A 22,765-nucleotide genomic window follows, 5' to 3' on the forward strand; every position below is an offset into this window, starting at 1 on the left:
ATTGTGGCATGGTGACCAGAGGAGCCGGTGGGATTCAGCTCAGAAGGTGGATGGACACTGGTGACAACGCCTGCCCTGGGAACAGCAAGTTTGTGATGGTGGCAGTGGAACCTTGGCAGGCCTTCCCATGGATGCCAAAAAGAGGCAACAGTCACAGAAAGCCCTTCCTGGGAGCAGAGTGAAGGTGTGAGGTGGGACCAGTGCTCACATGACTGGCCCTGAAGATTCTCTTCAGGGCACAAACCACACTCCAAGGAGCATGTAAGAACTTCAAAGTCAGCAGCAGCCAGAGAAGTCTGCGTAGTCCAAGATCCATCTCCATCAGCAACAGCCTAAGGGGGAGCTCAAAAGAGGAGAGAGAAGGTCTCCAGTGAGTGGAGGGTCAGAATTCCCATTGTGTCTGGAAGTGCAGTCCTGGAGAGCTTCAAGAAAACCCTGAGGGTCTGGGTGGGCACTGGAAAACACAGGGCTGCTGCTCTTGGACTTCAGGCTTCTGTTTTGGAGAATTGATGGATCCTCTGGGACGTGGAGGACACAACAGCCCTGGGATCCAGGAGGATGGAAATGAAGATGTGAGGAGTTTGGGATGGTGAGTGCTTTCAGAGATCTGATAGGAAATGCTGGCTGCTCCAGAGCAGCAGGGACTGAGGGGAGGTGGCAGTGTGGGAGCCTGGCACAGTGCTGGAATGCTGGGTAACTGCTGGGCATCCTTGGGATTCCTGCCCTGGAGAGGAACACGTCTGAAGGAAGGAGCAGCAAGGCCACTGGCTGTCCTGGCCTTCAGCCTCCTTCCTCAATGCAAGAGTGACCCCAAACGAGCTTCTAAAGATGACAGCTTCCCCACACAGGATGGAGCTGGGCCACAGGGCTCTTGTGTTGGATGTGGGGCCAACCTGGATGAGCAGCAACATCTGCAGTGACAGGAGCTCCCAAAGCAGATCAGAGCCTGGTGCTGGTTGCACTGGGGAAGACCTTTGGCTCATGCACGTGGCCAGCACCATCATGGAGCTGTGAGCTCCACTAACCACTCCTGTGGAATCATTTCCTGTGGTGGGTCAAGGCAGAGAACCCAAGGTGCTCAAGCTGCTGATGCAACAAAGGGATAAGGAAGAGCACAGTGGAGCCTAGACTGTTTTTTCCATATTCTTCCATGGTGACTTGAGGGACAGGAATCCGTCCTTGAAGTCCAGTGGGTCTTCAGCTCCTGGCCTGTGAACCTGGCACAGCTTGTGTAGAGATCCCTGTGCAGGGTGAGACCTCCCTAGGAAGATCTTCCAGGACTCAAGTGCTTCCTGCAGGATGCACCTGAAGCTTCTGCCCAGCCAGCAGTAATTGGGACCCAGCTATGGTGGGGTGAGCAGAGGGCACTGCTGGGTACAATGTGGATAAGGATGGAAGGGATGAGGGAGAGACCTCCTGGGGCAAAGAGTCCTGCCGGCAGTCACACACATGTCATAGATCCACAGAATGGTTTGGGTTGGAAGGGACCTTAAGGACCAATCTCCCCTCCACGTCCTGAAGAGGGTGTGGATCATGAGGCGCCCATAGGGCAGATGTGGTTCCCAGCATGGGGGCTTGCTGAGTGCTGTGATGCTGAATTGGAGCTGGGTCTCACCTCACACCTTCTGGGAAGGTCCTGCGTGACCCCAGGAGTGTCAGTGGGGCTTGTGACCCACTCACAACCGCTCCACGTGGGAACTGGGGACATTCCTGTTCTATCCTCACCGGGGCTGGCTCCAGGGGGATGGGCGAGGAGAAGGGTGCGGGGAATCAGGGCTACCCACAACAAGCCTGGGATTTACCAACTCCTCGGATTTTTGTGTCTTTTTATTTTTTGCTTTTTTTATGCTGCCGTACGCGTCCCCTTCTCCGGAAGGGAATCTCCTCACCGCCCTGGCAGCCCGGCTCCGGTGGGCTCAGCCCCGCGGGAGCGATGCCCGGCCGGTGGCCGCGGGCGGTGCGAAGGGCGCGGCGTCGGGGACATCCCCCCGGGACCCCCGTCCCCTCCCCTGCCCTCCGCCCCCTCTCCGGTGCCGGCGGCGCAGCGAGCCCCGGCGAGGCGGATTTGGGCTGAAATCACGGCTTTCTCTGCATGATCGACAGCTCCGGGACAAACCATCGGCGGCCCGGGGGGATCCGCCGCCCGCTCTCCGCTCCGCCGCCGCCCCCCGCCCGCCGCCGGCCCCGCCGCCCCCCGCCCCGCCGCCGGCCCCGCCGCTCTGCCGCCCCCGCCGCCCCCGCGGGCAGCGCGGCCCCGGCCCGGGGCGGGGCGGGCGGCGCGGGGCGTCCCCCGCGCGGCGGCGGCGGTGGCTCGGCCCGGCCGCGGCGGCGGGGCCGGCGGAGCGCTCCGTGCCCGCGGCCGTGCCCGCGCCGGCGGCGGCCCCAGCGAGGGGCTCTGGGCTCTGCGCTCCGCCGCTCCGCCGCCTCCATGGAGCGCCGGCCGCGCCGCCTCTGATGCCCGGCCCGGCGCGCACCATGGGGCCGCTGTGGCTCTGCTGCCTGCCCCTCGCCCTCCTGCCCCTGCTCGCCGCCGTGGAAGGTAAGGGAGGAGGGGGGGAGCGCGGGGGGCGGGGGCCCTGCGGGTAGGGCGAGCCCCCTCCGGGTTTTTTCCCCGTTTTTTTTTTTTTTGGGGGGGTGGCACTTCGCCCCCTGCCCCCCCCCCCCCCCCCCCCCCTTCCCCGCCGCACGCCCTTCGGAGGGGAGGCGAAGTTTGGGCAAGTGCTAGCCCAGCTGGAGGTGTCGCCGGCGGAGCCCGGTGTGCCGTGTGTGCCCCCCCTGCACGCCCCCAGACCCTCCCGATGGCCGGCCGCCCTTCTCCCCGCCATCCCTCCGCCAAGGTGGGCATCCCTGGCTACCGCCGGGGCTCCCTCGGGGATGCCCGGCATTCACCGCCCCGTGCCCGCCGCTGCTCCCGGCACAGTCTTCGGGGTGCCCCTCCGCCCGCCAGGCCTTACCGGCGTTGTGGAGCTGGTGGCCGGCTGCCCGTGGCGTTCCCGGCGTCCCCGGGAGGAGCCGAGCTCCCCGCCGAGGTCCCCGGTGCTCAGACAAAGCAGCGAGAGGCGGCAGGTGGGGAGCTCCAGGGCTGGGTGTGCGGGGCCGGCGCTGGCTGGGAGCCCCACGGTGGGGTCTGTGCAAGGGGGGACTCGTTCTCCTGCTGCCCGACCATCCCAGCCATTCCTGCCTGCTCCCACCCGCCCGCTGCACGGACACCCGGGGAAGTGTGAGCTGGGCTGGGCAGGGGCGAGGGCCAGGTGTCAGGCCGAAAACCGGCTGGTCCTGGAGCGGCGTGGTCCAGGGATGCCCGTCCATTGTGGAAGGGTTGTGTCGGAGGGGCTGGGTGGCTCCGCACTCCCTCCGGCTCTGTTGGGCTGCTGGGCTGGCTGGGTGGCCACTGCTGGCCCTGCGTGTGCCGGGTGGTGGGAGCCACTCGGACTGTCTGGAACATGGATGAGGCACCATTTATTAAGTTGGAGTTTTGGGAGATGACTCATGGGTTGGCCAGCTATACATCGTGATATTTACAATATGGGAGCTTGGCATAAATAGGACTATTTACGTTGCAGTGGAGAGTGCTCGCCAGCTCTGCTATTCAAATGAGCCTAGCATGGTTTTAATTATGGGGGGGAGGGTTGGGGTGATGAGCGTGTTTGTGAGAGCATACGTGTCCATGCAGGACGTCTGGCCCCGTCCTCTGGTGGCCTTGACACTTCCAGCGGGGTCTGGGCTTGGCCAGCGGGCCCACGTGTGCTCGACCATGGCAAGCTGGCGCTGCCAAGTGTGGCGTGCCAGGTGCCTCGGGCAGGGATGGGGTGGCACCTCCAGCCCACCCCGCTTCTCCTGCTGCCCCAGAGGTGCTGTAGGTCCGTGGCCAGCTCCCGGGGCTCCTGTGCAGGCTCTTGGAACATGAGTGACTTTCCCATGGTCTTGGCAGCAGAGGCAGGCACTGGACGCATGAGTGCCAAGGGATGGGGAGCGTATCCAGGAACGAGGAGCTGGCCAGTGCAGGTGGGGTGTTTCACCCACCTGAGGTGATGGCTTTAAGGGATGCTCCCTAGGGGGAGATGGTCCATGGGCTTCCAGCAGCCATTCCCAACCGGGGCTGGCTGTGTTGGTTTGGCGTGGTCCCCCCGTGTCGCCGCTGTTGCCTCTTGCCTTTTGTGTGCGTGTGTGTGGTGGGGCTGTGATGGTCACTCTCATTGTTGGAGCGGGCAGCCAGCTCCCTAATCCAGCCTTCCAGGAAAAGGCTTCTGGAGAGCTGGCAAGGTGAAAACGTGCGGGATGCAGCTCCTTGGGTGTGCCTCTGCCCCTTCCATTCTGGAGCTGCCTCTTTCCAAGTGCCTGGCTGTGGTGTCCACCTGCACCTCTGAATGCTCTGGGTCCCTTTGGTGTGGACAGATGGACCCAAGAGTGGAGGTGGCGGCTGGATCCCGCCGTGTTCCCGCGGCTGCTCGGAACCTCCACGGTGGCCGTGCCCTCCATCACCAGCCCCGGCATATTCCCAGGGCCAAAATGGGGGCAAGGAAGGCGCATTCAGGGGAAAACCACAATTCTGGAGGATCCTGCCTCTTGAGTCCTGTTTTTGGTTCTGTCACAGAGCATTTCAGTACTGCGGGTAATTTCACTTGTCTCCTCTGTGCCTCAGTTTTCCTAATTACAAGGCGTAAAATAATCCAAGCGTCTTTCCCAAGGGAGCCGCGAGGTTTTGTTAATGAACATGACAAAGTGCTTTGGGATCCGTGGTTGAAAGCGCAGCCTTAGTCAGTGCGGCTGTGTGTGGGGTGTTTATTTATCTACATGCTTTATATTTCTCTGCACGCTATATATTCACTTGCATTTAACAAACCTTAATTAGAAACAAAGCCGATAGGGAAGGAAATATAAACAGGAGTGTGCATGGAAATTGGAAGTTGATTGCTCACTGGCCAGCAGAATGCATGGCTCGGGCTCGGGAGGGAAGGCTGTTTGGTTAAAGCCGGCTCTGTTAAAAGGAAATGTGAAAAGAACGTAAAACATAAATCAATATGGAAAACAGGGAGGTGGATGACAACATACATAAAGCAGAGGTTAGGAATTGCCTATAGTTGTGAAGGCGGTTGGAAGGTAACGTGTCTGCAGCTGAGAAAGTTCAGGCTTCTCAAAGGAAAGTTTTTTGTGTGTTTTTCAAAAAAAAAAACCAACAAAAAAAACCCAACAAAACCCAAAGCAGAAAGTCAAGAACAAAGGAGTCCTGGAAGGGTCTGGATCCCACCCCGGTTGGTAACGCCGCTATCGCTGACGGCCCCGCTTTGTATTCCTGCAGCGTAGGCTGAGCGCGGGGCTGGCGGGACCGAGGATTTTGGGGGGAGCTGGGAAGGACACGGAGGGATTTTAAAATCAACAGCCTGCCTAACTCACGTGTGAGGAGGGAAAAGCAAGCCCACGACGCTCTTCACCCCGCTGGAGTTAACTTTTCACAAACCTTGTGGCGCTGGCAAGCTTCCCGAGGGCTGGAGGAGAGCCAGCCCTGTGCCAAAAATGCAAAAGGAGACACGAGATGGCCCTGCTATCAGTGAGGGTGTGGGCAGCACGGAGCCAGCAGCACGGAGCCAGCGACAGGCTCCAGTGGGTGATGGAGAATTGCCCGGCACGAGTTCTGCTGGGAAACAGGATCACGGGTGAGGGGACTCGATTTTGAGCATTATCTGTGCTGGGCAATTCTAATCCTGAGCTCAGTGTTGGGCTGGAAGAGGGGCAGGAGGGCTGTGTCCACTCCTGGGGTGGGTATTCCAGGGCGTGGTGTGGCTGAGATGCTGGATGTGGACGTCCCTGCCCATCCTCCAGGCAAGCTGGAGACACGACTTCAGTGCTTCTGTGTATTTAATAGTGAATTATAATAAATGTAATGTTTACAGCACTCTCAGACACATGGTGGAATTGTTGGGGGTCCTGTGCAGGGCCAGGATTTGGCCTGGATGATCCTTGTGGGTCCCTTCCAGCTTGGGATATTCTGTGATTCTGTAGTATACAGTATATTTCATTTCACTCATGCTGTAACATATTGCAGTATTAAAACATAGTCTCTTCTCCTGTACCTACATTGAGCATCTCCACATGGGGTGTGGGGGGATGCCAGGGACACAGGGGTGGTTTGGGCCTTAGGGTGTTCATCTTTTTGGTCTCTATAGAGGAAGACTGGAGCCATCCCTTCAGGGTTATGTCACACCAGAGCATTCATTGCTTTGGTGCTCCATGGAGGTGGATCCAGGTGTGCCAGGACCATGGGGGCTGCAGGAGCCTCCCAGCAAGCCTGGCATGTTCTGGAGGGATGTGGCAGAACAGGAGGTCCAGGGAAAAACACAGGATCTGTCAAGAGCTGATCCTTCCTGTGAGCCTGAGCTCCAGATCTGCAAGCGCTCTCCTAAAACCAGGAGAGGAGCAAATGTTTTGGGACAAGTGGGACTGAGGAGCAGAGCAGAGCCTGTGGTTTTTAGCCTGGCCCTGTGCCACCCATCTCCCTCCTGCTGCTTTCTCCTCCCCTCCATTTCCTGGGTTAATTTTTGACAAGGCACGTTGCACCCACCTGCCCTTTGCATTATAGGGGCAGCAAAAGGGAAAGCTCCTTTCGGAGACCAAATAAATCGGTGCCTCGTTTAAACATTCACATTGCTGCCCTTGCTGCTCTGTTCTGTGGCTTTTCCAGGCAGGAGCAGCAGCTCTCTCAATCCCTGCTGACTTCCCAGCTTCTCTGGGTGACAAAAGCATAAGGAGGAGATGCTGTAGGGGACAAGGGCTCGGGGTTGGTGTGGCCACTGATGTCCCCCAGCTCACCCCACAGAGGGTGTGCAGGGGACGTGGCTGTGCCTTGGGGATGCTGCCCAGGGTTTGGGGCTGTCCCTAGGGATGGGAGCAGTCCCCTTGGAGACTGGCTGAGGACCTGCCTGCACTAGTCAGGGCCCTTTGTGTGCGCATACCTGAGCTGCTGGAAAGAGGGGTGGGCACTCAGGAAACTGCCCGAGGAGCTGGGTAAATAGTGGGGGCTGTGACAGCTCCCTGAGCGCTTTGGGGCGAGCCTGACCCTCCACTCCTGCCACAAAACACACCAGTCCTGCTGGGACAGTGATAGCTCTAGCTGGAGTGGGGTTCCCATCCTGCCAAAATCCCATTTTTACCGAGGAAGAGCCTCGTCAGCTCCCGCCCTGGTTTGCAGTCCCTCCCGTACGTGGATGTGGTTTATGGGGAGTGTGGTTTGTGTGGTCTGTGTGGTTTATGGGGTGAAGCACAGCTGCCGGTTGGATCTCGTAGGGATGGGGGGAGCAGGGAGATCCTCAGAGGCAAAAGTTCAGCCTTAGATAAGGGAGAGGATGGGGCCTCCTGTGATAAGGGACTGAGTGCAGCGTGGGCTGGGAGGGAGGGAGAGGCAGCGAGGGGGCTCACGGGGGGCTCTGCCCAGCCTGGACCCAGCCGTGCAGGGAGCACTGGGAGCACTGGGAATGCTGGAGGTGGGCAGGGACCCCTTGGAGGCCAGGAGACAGCAGGAGAGAGGGTGTGAGGAAGGAGAGGTGCCTGGAGGTGTGCAGGGATGTGTTGTCCATGTCTTTATATCCATGACAGATGTTTCAGGAAGGTGCAGGATGGGTGGCAGGTTGTGCCAGGGTGCAGACGCAGGGTGGCTGTGCAGGACATGCCAGCCCCTGAGATAATCAGGATGAGGGGAAGGAATGAGTGAGGATCATGCCATGCTGTTTGCCCCTCCCTGGGTTTCCTTGCTGGGGATGAAGGAAGCACTATCAGGTCTGACAGGAATTGTGGCACCTATTGCCAGGCTTTAAAGGAGCATGGAGCAGGCCACGAGGGCAGAAAACACAACTGCTACTGGGGCTGGTGTGTGCCTCCCTAAATGTCACATTCAGAAATGATAGTTTTAGTGGCTGAGAACAGTTGTGATTCTTTGCAGAGCTCACAGGAGGAAGAACGCTGGATTTAGACCCCACACAACCACACACAAGACATCAGATCTGCTCCATGGGAGCAGATGCAGTCTCCCAATGGGCATGAGGGGGGGCTGGGGAGCTCCAAAAGTTGGTGAAGTTTTATCAGTTGATCCAATAAATTATGTTTTTTCCACCTTACCTCTCTCAGAGTCAGACCATGGCGTCCATAAAACAACCAGCACTTAAAAACACCACGTAGTAATAATGATCTGTGAGTAAAGCAAAGTGAAGGAGCTGGCTGAAGGGAGAAGCTAAAATAGGAAAATACTTGCCCATGATACAGGAAATTAAATTAAACCTCAGAATAAATTCATGTGGCCACTTAACATGAGTTTCCTAAAAATAACGAAAAACCAACCAGACTCGATTAAATGGCAAATTGGAGGAGGTCGTTGGAGGTAAAAAAAAGGTTCTTCACAAAATGGAAGTGGTATCTAAAAGGAGAAAATAAAAAAATCAGAAACTGTGGTGTGCTGAATGTGAAGCCATATAAGGCAGGCTGAGAGGAGTTTGAAAAATAACTTGAGAGAAGAAATTGTTTATCCCCCAAGTTTCCCCTCAACAAATGAGTATTGGGAAGTTAAATGTGCAGGATGCAGCCCTTGGGGAGGAGGGGGATGACTTCACTGTCACCCCAAGTGGCCAAAGGGACTCCTGCCAGGGAGCTTTGCTTCCCAGGGCAGGGCTGGGAGACCGTTCTGAAGTGATGGCAGGAGAACTCCTATTTTACAATAAGTCAATAAAATGAATATTTGAGCCAGAGTAAATGGGACGAGCATCCTTTAAGAAGATCTCCCTGGGTGATCCAGGAGACTCCAGAGCAGTAATTTTAGAGGAAGGGCTCTCTTATGGATTAAAATCTGCTTAAAGAAGGGGAAACAAAGAGTCAGTTTTCCCACTGGACGGGGTCAACGTGAGGCTTGTGCTGGGTGATGTATTCATAAAGTAGAGAGGGGTGAGAATGGGAAGGCAAAGAGTGTTTGCAGATTATACAAAATTATTCAGGATGATAAAAACAACAGTTGTCTTGAAAATATTGCAAAAGGCTCTCATGACACTGGATAGCCCGGCTATAAAGTGGCAGATTAAATGTAGTCAGGGATGAATGAAAAGGGATTCAGATGGAAAAAATTACCCTAAACCCATGCATGCACAGTGGCAGTCTTTAAATTACTTATTAGCATTTTGAGAAAGAGATCTTAAAGTCATTGTGGATGGCTCTTTGAAAGCATCAGCTCTGAACTGGGAAAGACTGGGAAAGGGAGTGAAGATGCTTGTACAGGAGAAGTGCAGGGGAGGGGGGCTGCAGGAAGGATGCAGCCTGGGGAGGGAGGGGGCACAGAGGTGCATTGCACTGTGGGGGGTGTAAAGAAGAGGGTGATGATCCTTTATTTTATATTTTTTCCCTGTCTCTGGAGTTCTCAAGCAGAAGGTTTCACCCCAGGAGCAATGGACAGTGGAGGCAGGGAGGGGTGAAGCCCAGGGTGGGTACCAGGGGCGTGGGGTACCCTTGGTTCTGGGGTGCCCCTCAGTGTCCTGCTGCAGTGCTGGAGGTGGGATGGAAGCCAGGAATGCCTTTGGCCCAGCTTCCCATGGCAGATTGGTGTTTGAAAGGAAATGGGGAAAGGTTCCTCCTCTGAGCTCCCACACTCAATGCCCAGGCTCAGTGGGTCCAGTTTGGCTTTCAGGATCATCTGCAGCTTCCAAGGCAAAGTGCTGGGGAGATCCACACTGCTCTGGGTGCTCATGGCCTCGGTGAGCCCTCTGTGTCTGGGGACACCTTTAACCTCCCACAGGCTCTCCCATGGCCAGGCAAGGGGAAGGTCCCTCGGAAAACTCCTGTGGTGCTTTTGCCTTCATCCTCCTTGGAGTTTCAGAGCCAAGAGCATCCGGTTGGAATTGGGAGGAGAGGAGAGGAGAGGAGAGGAGAGGAGAGGAGAGGAGAGGAGAGGAGAGGAGAGGAGAGGAGAGGAGAGGAGAGGAGAGGAGAGGAGAGGAGAGGAGAGGAGAGGAGAGGAGAGGAGAGGAGAGGAGAGGAGAGGAGAGGAGAGGAGCTTCCTTGAGCCCTGGGTTCAGCTGGGGGGGCTGTTGGCTGTGTTGGGGGGTCAGCTGAGGGGGTTGGGGGTGGCCAGTGTGGCCTCTCCCTGGGCACAGGGGACACCTTGAGCCAGGCTGGTGCACCCAGGGCCAGACAGGGGAGCAGTGGGCTTGGCTGCTGGGCTCCTGGGTAGCCTTTGGCTGGCTCTGAGCCCCCAGCCCAGCCAGAGGAGGGGCAGGTAAAAGGTTTGGGATCCCCTCTGCTCCCAGGCAGGCTTTGGGGACACGGGGACACCCAGCTGCAGCAGGCTGGAGGACAAGGTGTGTCCCTGGCCGTGCCCAGCTGGCTCTGTCTGGCCAGCAGCAGGACAGGTGAGTCCTGCTCCATGCCAGGTGTCATCCCAGCTCCCTGAATGTGTCCCCAAAGTGTGTGGAGCCCTGCTGGAGCCTGGTGAGCTCTGCTTGCATGTCCACGTCGTGGCTTGGAGGGACCTGTGCTGGGAGGCTCCTGCAGCACTGCTCTGCTGAGAAGAAGAGGAGAAGAGAACCAAGAAGGGTGAGGAGGGTCAGAGGGGAGGCTGGACCCTCCAGGTCGCCTATCAGGAGCCTCTGTGAGCTGAAAAACTTCAGCAGAGGGATTTAGGAGAGAGGAGGCATCTCCCTGCTGTGCAGTGTTGTGCTGTGTGGTGCACAGGCTGTGGGTGAGGAGCACTGTGGTGAGACAGGGCAGGTTCTGCCTGTCCCAAAGTCTCTCAGGGAGGAGAGGACTGATTGGAGCATTCTGCCTTGGAGCAGAGGACAGGGAGTCCATGGATGCTTCTTGGTCTCCAGGGCAGATCCTGCTCTTTGAGCCTCTCAGGAGGCCACTAATTCCTGCAAAGTGGCCACTGAACACACTTTGGGCTGTTTGCTGGAGGGTGGGACAGGATGTGTGTGAGGACAGACCAGGCAGGAACGGCTGCTGAGGTGCCTCCAGGTGTGTGTGGTTGGTTTCACACGAGACAGGTGTGGGTATGGGGGTGTGTGTCCTCCCAGGACCCACATCTGCCTGCTTCCACTGCTCTGCACTGGTGGCCATGACATGTGCTCCTGGGTGCAGCTGGCATCACCATTCCCTGCTATTGGCTCCCATCTCTTGCAGGTCATTGTCCCCACGCGGTGCCTCTGTGAGTTTGGCTTCAAGCCCTCCTCAGGAGATCCATCTTTGTTGCAAGCTTTGCCTTGGCAATAGACTTTGGAGTGGGAGTGATGCCCCAGGAGGGGGACTGGGTCATAGAATCACAGAATCATTGGCTGCTTTGGGTTGGAAGGGACCTTAAAGCTCATCCATTTCCACTCTTGCCATGGGCAGGGACACCTTCCACTGTCCCAGGCTGCTCCAAGCCCTGTCCAGCCTGGCCTTGGACACTGCCAGGGATCCAGGGGCAGCCACAGCTTCTCTGGGCACCCTGTGCCAGGGCCCCACATCCTCTCAGAGAGGAGTGTCTTCCTGATATTCCGTCCAACCCTGCCCTCTGTTAGTGGGAAGCCATTCCCCCTTGTCCTGTCCCTTCGTCTCTTGACCAAAGTCCGTTTCTTGGAGCCCCTTTAGGCACTGGAAGGCTGCAATAAAGTCACCATGGAATTATGAGATGTGTCCAAAGCAGCTGTTTGTGCTCTTGAAGGGGAGTTGGAAGTGCTCTGCTCTGACAAATGCCTGTGCAGCTGGTTTGAGGCGAGGTGTGGCAGAAAGTCTGCTGAGAATCACGACTGGGCCACCCGAATGAGCTGGGTGCTGTGGAGGGGAGCTCACAGAAGCCCTGGGCCATGCCAAGGAGGTTTGTGCTGGCCAGGCAGCCCCCGGGCAGTGCACGGCACATGCTGGGAGTGAGCAGGGCTGCAGAACGCGAGGGTCACATCTCGCCGTGCCGAGGTTGTGATCGCGTTCCGTGATTTGCTTTGCTTGTAATCCTGTTTCCAGGCTCCACAACTGCAGCTCAGAAACCTTCACAGTGAGCCTCACTTCATAAATCTTGGCCTTGTTTTACTTTTAAGCCTGTCTGGTATCAGGGGACAAAGCAAGCAGGAGAAATGCGTGACCTGGGGGCAGCGTGGATGGAGTGAAACAAGATGTCCCAGGCTGGATAGAGCCTGCAGGGATGGGGGCTGGCCAGCCTTGGGAGAGCATTTCCTGCGGATCTCTTCTCAGGGATCTCTCCTGCAGGATCCCAGCACCTCCAGGGCTGCTTGCACAGTGCCCTTGCAGGTGTCTGAGCACTGGTTCCATGTCTCTTTGTAAGCACGTTGTGACACCTTTGTGGTAAATAGGAGCAGGTCTGTGGCTGCCTGGGCATTGCTCTGGGAGGGAAAGCGAGCTGGGGATGTTGTGTTTTCACTGCCTGGGGAGCAGAGAGCAGCTGGTGTCTGGACATGGGGAATGGCTGGTGGCAGGGTATTGATCACCCAGGGCTGCAGCGTGCTGAGAGGTGGGATGGAGGTGTCAGCTCTCCCAGGCTGGCTGCTGGTGTGGGGCTCTGAGGGCTTGGATCAGGCAGAGCAGAGCAGCCCCACCAGGGGATGTTCCCAGCCATGGAAATAGCTGCAAATGCATGGATGGGCAAATGCATTCCCCAGGCAGAGCCTGGAGCTGCCCTGTCCATGCCCTGTCCACTCCCTGGAAGTGTTCAAGGCCAAGTTGGACAGGGCTTGGAGCAATGTGGTCTGGTGGAAGGTGTCCCTGCCCATAGCAGGGTTTGAAGGGAGATGGTCATTAAAGTCCTTTCCAACCCAAACCATCCTGTGATTTAATGAAACTTGGAGAAAGCCCCACGCCTTCTGCCTGCCTTGCAGGGGGGTGGATTGTCCCGGGGGCTCGGGAAGGGTTAACTCAGGTGTGTGTCTGTGTGTGATGCTGTGTGGAAATCTCTTGACACAGAGCCACAGCAGAGCATCGGGACTGCCGTGGGCTAGAGGGGACAGAGTGCCCAGCACCTCCAGGACTTGTGCCCATCCCCTGTCACCTTTGGCCAGCCTCAGAGTCTGGACAGCTGCAGAGCAGTCAGGAGCAGGGCAGGCATGGGAAGGTGCTAATTAGGATGTTGGCAGCATTAGCAGGGGTTGGTGTCTGGCTGGTGGGAGGTGTTGAAGAGGCAGCGTGGGCTCTGCTCCGTGTCACACTCGCTACAAAGCTCAGGGCAGCAGGCAGCTCACAAGTCTGCAGGGGGGACAAGGCCAGTCTGGGCTGCTGGAGCCGTCCAGGGCTAGGTGGGTGCTGCTTTGAGCCCACCTGGGCAGCTGGCTCAGAGTTGTGATGTGGCTTTGTCGTGGGGTTGCTGAGATCATCCCCAGTGATGGGGAGCTGCCTGCTTTGTGTGGCTGTGCTGCTGCTGCACAGAACCAGCCCTGATACACCTGCTTTTCTCCTCCTTTTGGCTCCTCACCCTTCTTTTTCCATGGCTGTAGGTGAAATAGAGAGTAGAGGAGCTGCTCACATTGCTTTTGGGTTTTTTTTTATATCTGATGTCAAACTTATGCCATCACATTGAATAGCTGCCATGAGATTTTGGTGTGACTGACACCTGTTCTGGCTTCAGAGCAGCAGCTTTTGATAGAAACAAATCCTCTGGAAATGCTGAGTTTGCTGTCAGCTGCTCCCATGTCTTGCCTGGTCCCTGTTCCCAGCTTTGGCAGCACTCAGGAGTCTTCTGGTGCTCTGAGCAGTGCCTGGCTGGGTCTCTTGAGCTTTTATGGTTTATGGGACAAGCACAGGGTGCAGACACACGCAGGTGAGCCTTTGCCAGGCTGGTCCCTCCGGGCTGCTGAGCAAGTGGCTGTGCCCATGTGTCAGGACACAGCTCCTGGCTGTGCACATGGCAGGGAAATGGGCACAAGCCAAAAGCTGAGCGAGCCAGCCCGACGGTTGCGGCGTTCCCTTTCATTCCTGACTCTTCCTGGAGCCCATCCTTCCTTATCTGCGGCTGGGGCTGAAGTTCATCCTCTCCAGGCTGGGTCCCACGGTGCTCCTTTGCTTCTCCCCCACTTTCCGTTGGTCCCTGCACAAGGAGAGGTGGGGCTGCAGGGAGGGGAGCTGGATTTTGGACCTGAAAGTCGGGGATGTGTGAGGGGACACTGCCAGGGGCTGTGGCAGGTTTGGGAGTAGCACATTTGGGACCAACAGGAGGGACCAGTGGAGCCCAGACGTCCCTGTGGTGTCTTGGATGGGATGGCAGGGGCTGCCCGTGGGGTTTTGTGCTGGGGGAGGCCGAGCAGGTCCCCCTCCATCAGAAACCTTGCTCTGTAATTTGGGTGGCCTAAATATGACCTGAGCTCCTGCTTGTGGGTGCTGAGCCCTTGAAAAGCTGAGCTGGTGTTTTACTGTGTGTTTGGGAGGTCCTCAGTGTGTGGGCTACAGAGGGAAGAGGGAAAAAAATGAGATTTGTGAGGTCAACCCTGGGTGTGTCATCCAGCAGCCCTGAAGTGCTCAGTGGCCAGAGGGGTGGAGAAGGGCTCAGCCCTCCTTGGGGGATGCCAGCAGGTCGTGGGGCTGTGTGACATGCCCACCCCGTGTGTCACCACCAAGCTGCCCATTTGCCTGTCAGGTCTGTGCTGAAAGAGGGAGCCCTGTGAGTGCACAGGCTCAGGTGATGCACCTGAAAGTGCTCTGCAGTCTCCTTCCCTTTGGTGGCAGGAATGTGCCATACACTCACCCAGGACTAAAATAAAGCTGCTGCCCAAATCCCATCCCAGAGAAAAGGCCCTGGGAGAGCACACTGCTGTCCTGGCTGCTGTGGTGGGGATGCTCAGGGAGGGGTTCTGAGGTGCTGGTGGATTTTATTCCATGCAGAAGTCAATGCTGGGCTTGCATACTCCAGAGCTGTAACTCCTGTGGGCTGACAGAGGTGCTGAGAGCCCACCTAGGGTGGGTGTGGGGTGACCATGAGGGAGATGCTGCATTTTATCAGGGAAGTGTCATGGGGGTGAACAGACAAACTGATGGATGAGTCAACAGAGCCAAAAAATAGAAATAAGAAAAAGGCAAACCTGGCTTCTCTTCCAAATCTATAAAAATAAAATGAAACAAACTTCATGCTCACATTGCCTGAAGAAATCCCACCCACCAGCAGTGCTGGGGAGACCCTGCTGGTCCAACTCACCCTTTGAGGATGCACATGTCCTGTGCTGTTCCCATCAATGTGTTACAGCTCTGCCCTTGCCCCAGCCCCCAGGCTTCTCCCTTTCCAGCTAAGAAGAGGGTCTGGAGCAGGGCCTGGCTTTGCTACAGATATTGTACAGAATTTGCACACATATACACAGAATTTGTACACATATATACAGAATTTACACACATACATACAGAATTTGCACACATATATACAGAATTTACACACATACATACAGAATTTACACACATACATACAGAATTTGCACACATATATACAGAATTTACACACATATATACAGAATTTGCACACATACATACAGAATTTGCACACATACATACAGAATTTGCACACATATATACAGAATTTGTACACATATATACAGAATTTGCACACATACATACAGAATTTGCACACATATATACAGAATTTGCACACATACATACAGAATTTGCACACATATATACAGAATTTGCACACATATACACAGAATTTGCACACATACATACAGAATTTGTACACATACATACAGAATTTGCACACATACATACAGAATTTGCCTGTCCTCCAGCACAGGGTTGGTGTGAACCTGTGCCAAGCCTGGGCTGCGATTCCCACCCTTCCCATCTCTCTGCCTCCAAATCTGTCTTTCCCTCTCAGGCAGTTAAATTTGCTTGCCCTTTGGGTGTTTTGGGTGGGTTTGGTTTCCTGGGTCAGTGTCTGCTGGGATGTTTGGATGTCCTCTCCCAGGGAGGACTTGGCCCGTGCCAGGGTCTGCAGTCTCAGTGACAGCCATGGTAGAGACAGTGGGTGATCCACAGCTTGGAACATCTCCGTTTAGTGAGGCTGGCTCAAAATCAAGTGTTTTAACCAAGCAGCAAATGTTGCTGTGGGATTTCTCCAGTGTTTTAGGAGGGTGGTGGAGGGCTCTGTGCTCATCCTGGGGCTGCTTCTGGGAGAGGCAAACACTGAAGCCTGCAGCTGAGAGCGTGGCTTTGCTGCATCTCCTGCACCCACACCAAGCCCTGCAGGGGTGGTTACCCTTTGCCCTGCTCTGGGCTGTGGTCTGAGCAAAATATTCACTGGAGATGTTTTATTTTGGTGTCTCAGGCCAGTGGGGGTGTGAGCAGGGATGCCCCAGAGTGGGGGCTCACCAGCTTTAATACTTGCAGCACTTCTGCTGCCTGTGTTCACAGGGCTCTGGTGGGGATGAGACATGCTGGTCTCCATGGTTTTATGTGCCATGGGACTGTGCCAACAGTTTAATCACAGCTGAACCCTCACAGAGCAACATAAAAAATGTTGTAGTTGGGATTAGGTTACCCATCCTTCCTATAAAAGACTCTATAAACAGTCCATCAAGCCCCAGCATTCCTGTGTTGGCTGTGAGGTCCTTTGCACTTAATGGGTCTGGCATTTGCTTTGACTAAGCCTTTTTTGGGGGAGGCAGTGATATAAAGCAGCCCCCAAAGAATGGGTTTTTTGCTTGCTTTAGTGGGGGAACCCAACTGGGCTGGCTTGGCAGAGGTGGTGTTGGATGTCAGAGGATGTGGCTGGGGAGGCAGTGGCTGGGGCAGCCTCACAAGCCCAGGAGCAGTGACAACAGCAGCTGCTCCCTCCCCATCACTGGGGGCTTTCTCCACAGGGATTTGCTGTTTGCTGAGATGTCTGGGAATTTTCCCTAATCCTGGGAAAGGACCTGGGATTTCCTCTCCCATCTCCCAGCACACTTCAGACCTGGCTTGTCTCTGCTGTAGCTGAGTAATGTCCAGAGTTAAAGCTCCCCAAACATTTTTAGAAACCTAAAGCTCAGTCTGGAGACCAAGTGGTCTCTTTCTAGCTGCAGGTATGCTCACACCTTCACCTTCACCTTCCTCACCATGCCCTCCATGTATCATGCTAGCTATGGAAGGGTTCCTAGTTTAACACCATCCATGGGACTTTCTTGAGGTGCTTTGAGTTTTGGGGAGCCAAAGGGGCAGGGAATGGATGGATACCCAGGTAGGAGACTTTGGTGGTGCTGAGGGTGTTCCTTATCCTGGTTGCTGATCCCTGAGGCAGGTGTGCACAGCTTGGTCATTCCTCGGGGCTGGTGATGCTTGGGACAATGCAGATGCTCCTGCCTGGGACAGTCATCTCTTGGAAGGAAGAGCCCTGGCCCTCCTGGCTGCCAGGCTGTCCCAGCTGTGGTGGCAGTCCTGTGGGTGACACCAGCCCGTTTGGAAAGGGACTGAAGCCATCCTCTTGTTTCTCACACAGAGAACATCTGTTGGGTGGGAACTGCATTCGTGCTGTGGTGCCAGAGCTGGGCACCAGGGGCTGTCCCTGAGCAGTGTCCCCCTGTCACTGGGACCATTGGAGCTTGTCCTGGCTGGTGCTTACATCTCTCGAGCCACACCAGCTCCAGGGGCAGTTGCTGGAGGAGACCAAGCTTTCCAGTGCTTTTCACCACTGAGTTTAATTCATTTTAACGTTTTCACCCCCCCTAAATTTGCTTTGAAGACAATCTGAACAATTTAATCATTATCACAAAAATGGGATTTCTAATGTAAGCTGGAAGCAAATCCCCCCCCAGTATCCTGCTGAGGGCAATTCAGTTCACCTGCCTGGCTGGCTGGTCTCAATCATCAGCCTGTCCTCAGAGGCCTTTTTCTCTCTGTTGTTACTATCTGGAGAAAATTAACAACTGCGTGAAAGTGGGAGCATTATTTTTTCATATGGTGAATGCCAAGGGAGGTGAATCCCATATCCTTCACTTAAGAATGCTCTGCAAGGCTGCAGGGGCATTACCCACCTGAGCAGTGATTTCTTTCATCCCTCTCCATCGTGCAGCCTAAGGCAGAAATGAATCCAGGGCTGGTTCCTGTGGAGCCCACCGAGGTCCAGCACTGGGAACTATTGCTTGGATCCTGCCACCTAATCGGTTCTTAACCCCTTTATTGCCATATTTTTAGATCTGGAGTGCAAGCAGTGGCTGGCACAGTGGCTCTGTTCCCCAGGCTGCCCTCACATCCCCTGATTCCAGCACTCAGACACTCCCCTGCCTCCTGCACGGCTCCTCTCACCAACCACACTTGTAATCTCAGTGAAGAATGAAATCAGATTTGTTTGACAAGACCTGTTTCTTGTAGAAGTATGTTGACTGGTGCTAATTATACTCCTGTTCTTTAATTCTTTATGATTGGAATTACATCAGCTTTTTCATTATTTCCCCAGAAGTGATTTCAAACTGAGCGAGACCTTGAGTGCCTGCCATTCCCTCACGTTGTAATCCTGGTGTATCCACCAGACGTGACCCTTCTGCTCTGAGATGCTCTGCATTAGTGTCTTCAAGGACTTTCTTTTTCTCCAGGCATCCCCTCTTGGGCTCTTGCTTGTTAATCCTCGGAGTCTCTTGGGTCTGTCACTGTGAAATGTGTTGGTTTTTTTTTTTAGTTCTCTCTCTTTTGTCGTGGTTTAACCCCAGCTGGCAGCTCATCCCCACACAGATGGAATGCACAGACAGCATTCCCTGGCACAGGCTGCCCAGGGCAGAGGTGGAGTCACCATCCCTGCAGTGCTCAAAGAGATGTGCCTGTGACACCTGGGGACATGGGTTAGTGGGGAGCTTGGCAGTGCTGGATTAGGGGTTGGAGTTGATCTTGGAGGGCTTTTCCAACCCTGGTGATTCTCTGACCCCTTGGTCTATGGTCCAGCCCTGGAAAGTGTCCATGAAATGTCCACAGTTGTCCAGAAAATGGCCATAATGGTGACTTTGACCTCTGTCTGTTGTGTTCACTGAGACAGGAGGTGACAGAGGAATGGTGATACTCTCTGCAAACAATGCTGGAAGAGCTGCCCAGGTTTGTTCCACTGCCCAGTTACTCCTGCAGACTTTGACCAGTACAGGAACCAGGCTGTGAAGTTTTCTTGTGGTTTTCTCCCAGTTTGATAGTGGCTTGTCCAAGAATTGGATTTTTCGTGTCTGTTGTGGAGGTGTCACACAGGAATTTGATGTGGTCACGGTTTCTTGGGCTTGTTTATGGAAGTGTCATCACTGAAATGGGCAGAAATGAAGATAAACGATGGCTGGGGCTTCTCCCACCTCCACAAGGCCATTGTCTGTGGAGAAAACAGCAGAGTTCTTTGGGCACCACGTGGCTCCATCACATCTGTTCCAAAGTCTCAGTTATTTGCTAAATGCTTGAAAACGTGTGTGATTTTGAAGGAATTCCAGCCAGACGTTCCCTGGCTCGTTAGTTATGTATGAGCTAAGGAATCCTGGTCACTCAGGGGAGGAAGCAGCCCTGTCCTCTGGAGGGCTGTGGAATAACATCCCTCTCTCCTAATAAAGACACAAACTGCCTGACCATGGCCACCCTTCACACCCCAGGAGCTGCAGTGGGGGAAGCTCTGACTGTGTGGAGAGTAAAAGAAAAAAAAAAATAAAAAAACTCTGTTCATCACCCTGGGAGTGGAGCAGGACTGAGGCAGGGCTCCAATCAGTGACACCACCTCCAGCCCTGGGCTGTCTCAATGCTTTTCTCTATGTTTCTATGAATTTTAAAATTTTTACTTTGCATTTTTTTCTATGTGCTGAAAAGAACATCATCATGACTTCTTCTTGTCTTCAGACATGGCTTTTCCTGAGGTTTCTTTTATTCACTTCCTGCCAGTCACAATAAAATATGGATTGTTCTTATTCTCCTTCCATTTCTCATGCACTGCCTTTGTGTGTGTGGTTGTCACAAACACTTTGTTCCTCTGAGGCTGGTTTTGGTTGAAGTTGTTATTTTCCTAGATTGCCTTTATATATATATATATATATATATATATATTAAAAAAATAGTTTAAACTTTTTTTAATGGAATCATAGAATGGTTTGGCTTGGAAGAGATCTTAAAGATCTAGTCCTATACCCTTCTGGTTTCCATTTGTACTTTTTGCTCCTGTTTCCTGCTTGACTCTGATTGTAAATTTGCTGAGGCTTTGGATATTGATACATTTGGATCAAGAGGCAAAGCCATTTCAGGTTTGGTGTGTTCTCCCTTTGTCCCACACACGCTGCAGTCACCAGTGCTGGGGTAACTCCGTGTTTCCAGTCCAGTGATTCTGCACTCGTTCTGTGTCATTATGAGCTCCACAACTGGAGACCTCGGGGTCTTTAATGCACTTTGTGCATTAAAATTATGTAATGAGCGTGTCCTCACTGCTGGCAGGGTGTGATGCAGTGGAGCAGTGACAGATATTGACAGGTACCAGTGTCTCCAGGCAGGGGGGAGTGCTGAGAGCTGGGTCACGGGCACTGTGTCATCACACGGTGCCTTTCCATCTCATGTGTCATTGCACGTCGTGACAGCCGTGTCCTCAGCATGTTTGGGATTTATATTGGTGCAGTGGGGGCTCAGCTGAACCACTGTGAGCTGAGGGGGTTCTCCAGCATCCTGTGCTGCTGAACTTCCCAACTGACAGAATCACATAATCGCTGAGGTTGGAAAAGCTCTCCAGATCACCAAAGTCAATCCTTAACCCAGCTCTGCCATGTCCACCCATTGTCCCCTTGTGCCACATCCACACGGTTTTTGAACACTTCTGTGATGTGCCAATGTGTGATCACCCTTCCCATAAAGAAATTTTCCCAATATCCAACCTGACCTTCCCCTGGCCCAGCCTGAGGCTGTTCCCTCTCCTCCTGTCCCTGTTCCCTGGGAGCAGAGCTGACCCCCCTGGCTGTCCCCTCCTGTCAGGGAGTTGTGCAGAGCCACAAGGTCCCTCCTGATCCCGCTTTTCTCCAGGCTGAGCCCCTTCCCAGCTCCCCCAGCTGCTCCAGGCTGTAGTGCAGAGCAGTCCCAGCTGATGGATGGATGTGCCAGTGGTGTGGGTGGATCCCATCCTTTGCAGGGCTGGAGGAGATGTGGTGACAGTGGGGAGGTGACAGTGCAGTCTGCTGTGGCAGCTGGGGCCAGGCATGCTGGTCACCCTGCACTCACCTGTCCTGGCTCTCACCATCCTCCTCCTCAGCAGCTCTGCCCAGGTTTCCTGCTGAAATGGAGGGGGGATTTCCTCAGCCTCGGGGAAGGCACAGTGTCAGGTGAGCTAACAGGATGTTCTAGGACTGAGGAAATCCACTGATGGTGGATTTGAGAGGACATGCAGTGACCTTCGTCAGCAGGAGTCGTGTCCTGCTCAGCTGCTGGAGAAGGACCCACTGCCCTGGCAAAACCAGCTTTCACCTGTGAAGGTGGCACCTGCCAGATGTTTGCAGCTGCCTCTTGGTTTTGGGCTGTGCAAGTCCTGCTGTCTCAATGCATTGCTGCAGTTTAAGGAGGGAGAGTCCTTTTGGCACCACTGAAGGGTGGCTGAGCCTCTGGATTTTTGGGATGGAATGCCAAGGCACAGCCCTGCTGGTGTCCCTGAGCCTGGTGTTAGTCCAGGGAGCCCCTGCCTTCCTCTGCCTTGCTGCCTTAATGCATCTGCTGGATTTTTGCTGCAAAACACAATAAAGAGGAAGCAATGCTATCTTTTCCCCCACCAAAGTTCTACTACTCAATAGATGAACATCCTGGATTAGGCTGAGGAGAGGTGTTGTTAGTGGCTTGTGGGGGCTCCCATCCCACGTCCTCAGGTGATTCATGTGGAGATGTGTGGGAATGATGTTGTTCCCAGAAAGCCTTCCTGGGGGCAAAATGTAAAACTGCAGTTGTAGTTCCTTTTGCCAGAAAAAGAGAGCACTGGGTGTTTGAATGAGATAGTGGCTGGGATCATTATACAGCAGTGATTTGGGATCTTGCTGTGTCTCACCTTCTAGAAGAGCAAGATTGACCAGCTCCATCTGTGATCAGAGCAGATACCCAGCTCTGGTTCCCTGTCCCCAGGGTCCCCCTGTCCCAGCTGTAGCAGTGATCAAGGTGACTTGATTTGGTGGATTTGGGCAGCCAGCTCCTGGAAGCCTCCAGTGCTGGAGATCCCCCAGGTCCCTGGAGGCCAGACTGAGGGCTGGACAGCCCTCCTGGGGAAGCAATGTCCTAAATCATCTGTTAATATTCAACTTGAACATCCCAAGTCACAATTTACATTTTAAAACGGTCTCTCGTGGGTCAGGATGTCCACCCTGGAGTGACTTGCTGTTCTCATTTTATGGCATGAGTCACTGTTCTTGTTTTATGGGATGAGATCCCTTCTACATAGCTGAGCGTGGGTGAGGGTTGTGTTTTCCCTTCATTATTTCCAGCTTTTTCTTTACGAAATTGCATCTCTCTGGGAATGGCCATGTTCAGGGTTTAAGCCATGTTTTTGGTTCTCATTCTCCCCCAGCTGTTGGTGGAACACAAATAACTTTGCCTGATGGTGCCAATCCCATTTGGCCATGGATCCCCATTGTCCCAGAGATCTTGTCCCCAAAGGCTGGGGAAAGAAGCACCTGGGGGGAGGTGGGAAAGGAGCTAATCCATAAATTTATTTAGGCATGGCTCACAATCTTCCTGTGTGCACAAACTGGAAATGTCTGCACACATCCAGAATTCCTCTCCAGAACGCTGCACTAAACACTGGAGGCATCAGAGGTTCTGATGGCATGGAGGGATAGGACAGGGAGAATGGCTTGCCATTGCCAGAAGGAAGGATTAGGTTGGATACTGGGAA

At 54.5% G+C, this 22,765-nt stretch overlaps 1 protein-coding gene across 2 annotated transcripts in view; it reads left to right on the forward strand.

The window, feature by feature from the left end:
* Positions 1-2,439: 2,439 nt before the first annotated feature.
* The window catches only part of EPHB2 (EPH receptor B2), a 132,083-nt gene continuing 111,757 nt past the window's right edge, over positions 2,440-22,765 (forward strand). The window contains exon 1 of one of the 2 annotated variants that reach the window (XM_014881699.2): positions 2,440-2,539. In XM_014881699.2, coding sequence (XP_014737185.2) covers positions 2,455-2,539 — 85 coding nt within the window. In that variant the 5' untranslated portion in view covers positions 2,440-2,454. The remainder of the gene's footprint in view (positions 2,540-22,765) is intronic. The other variant, XM_014881700.2, reaches the window with a different exon arrangement.

Source organism: Sturnus vulgaris, chromosome 25 (assembly GCF_052056855.1).
Source record: "Sturnus vulgaris isolate bStuVul1 chromosome 25, bStuVul1.hap1, whole genome shotgun sequence".
NCBI classification, from domain to species: domain Eukaryota; kingdom Metazoa; phylum Chordata; class Aves; order Passeriformes; family Sturnidae; genus Sturnus; species Sturnus vulgaris.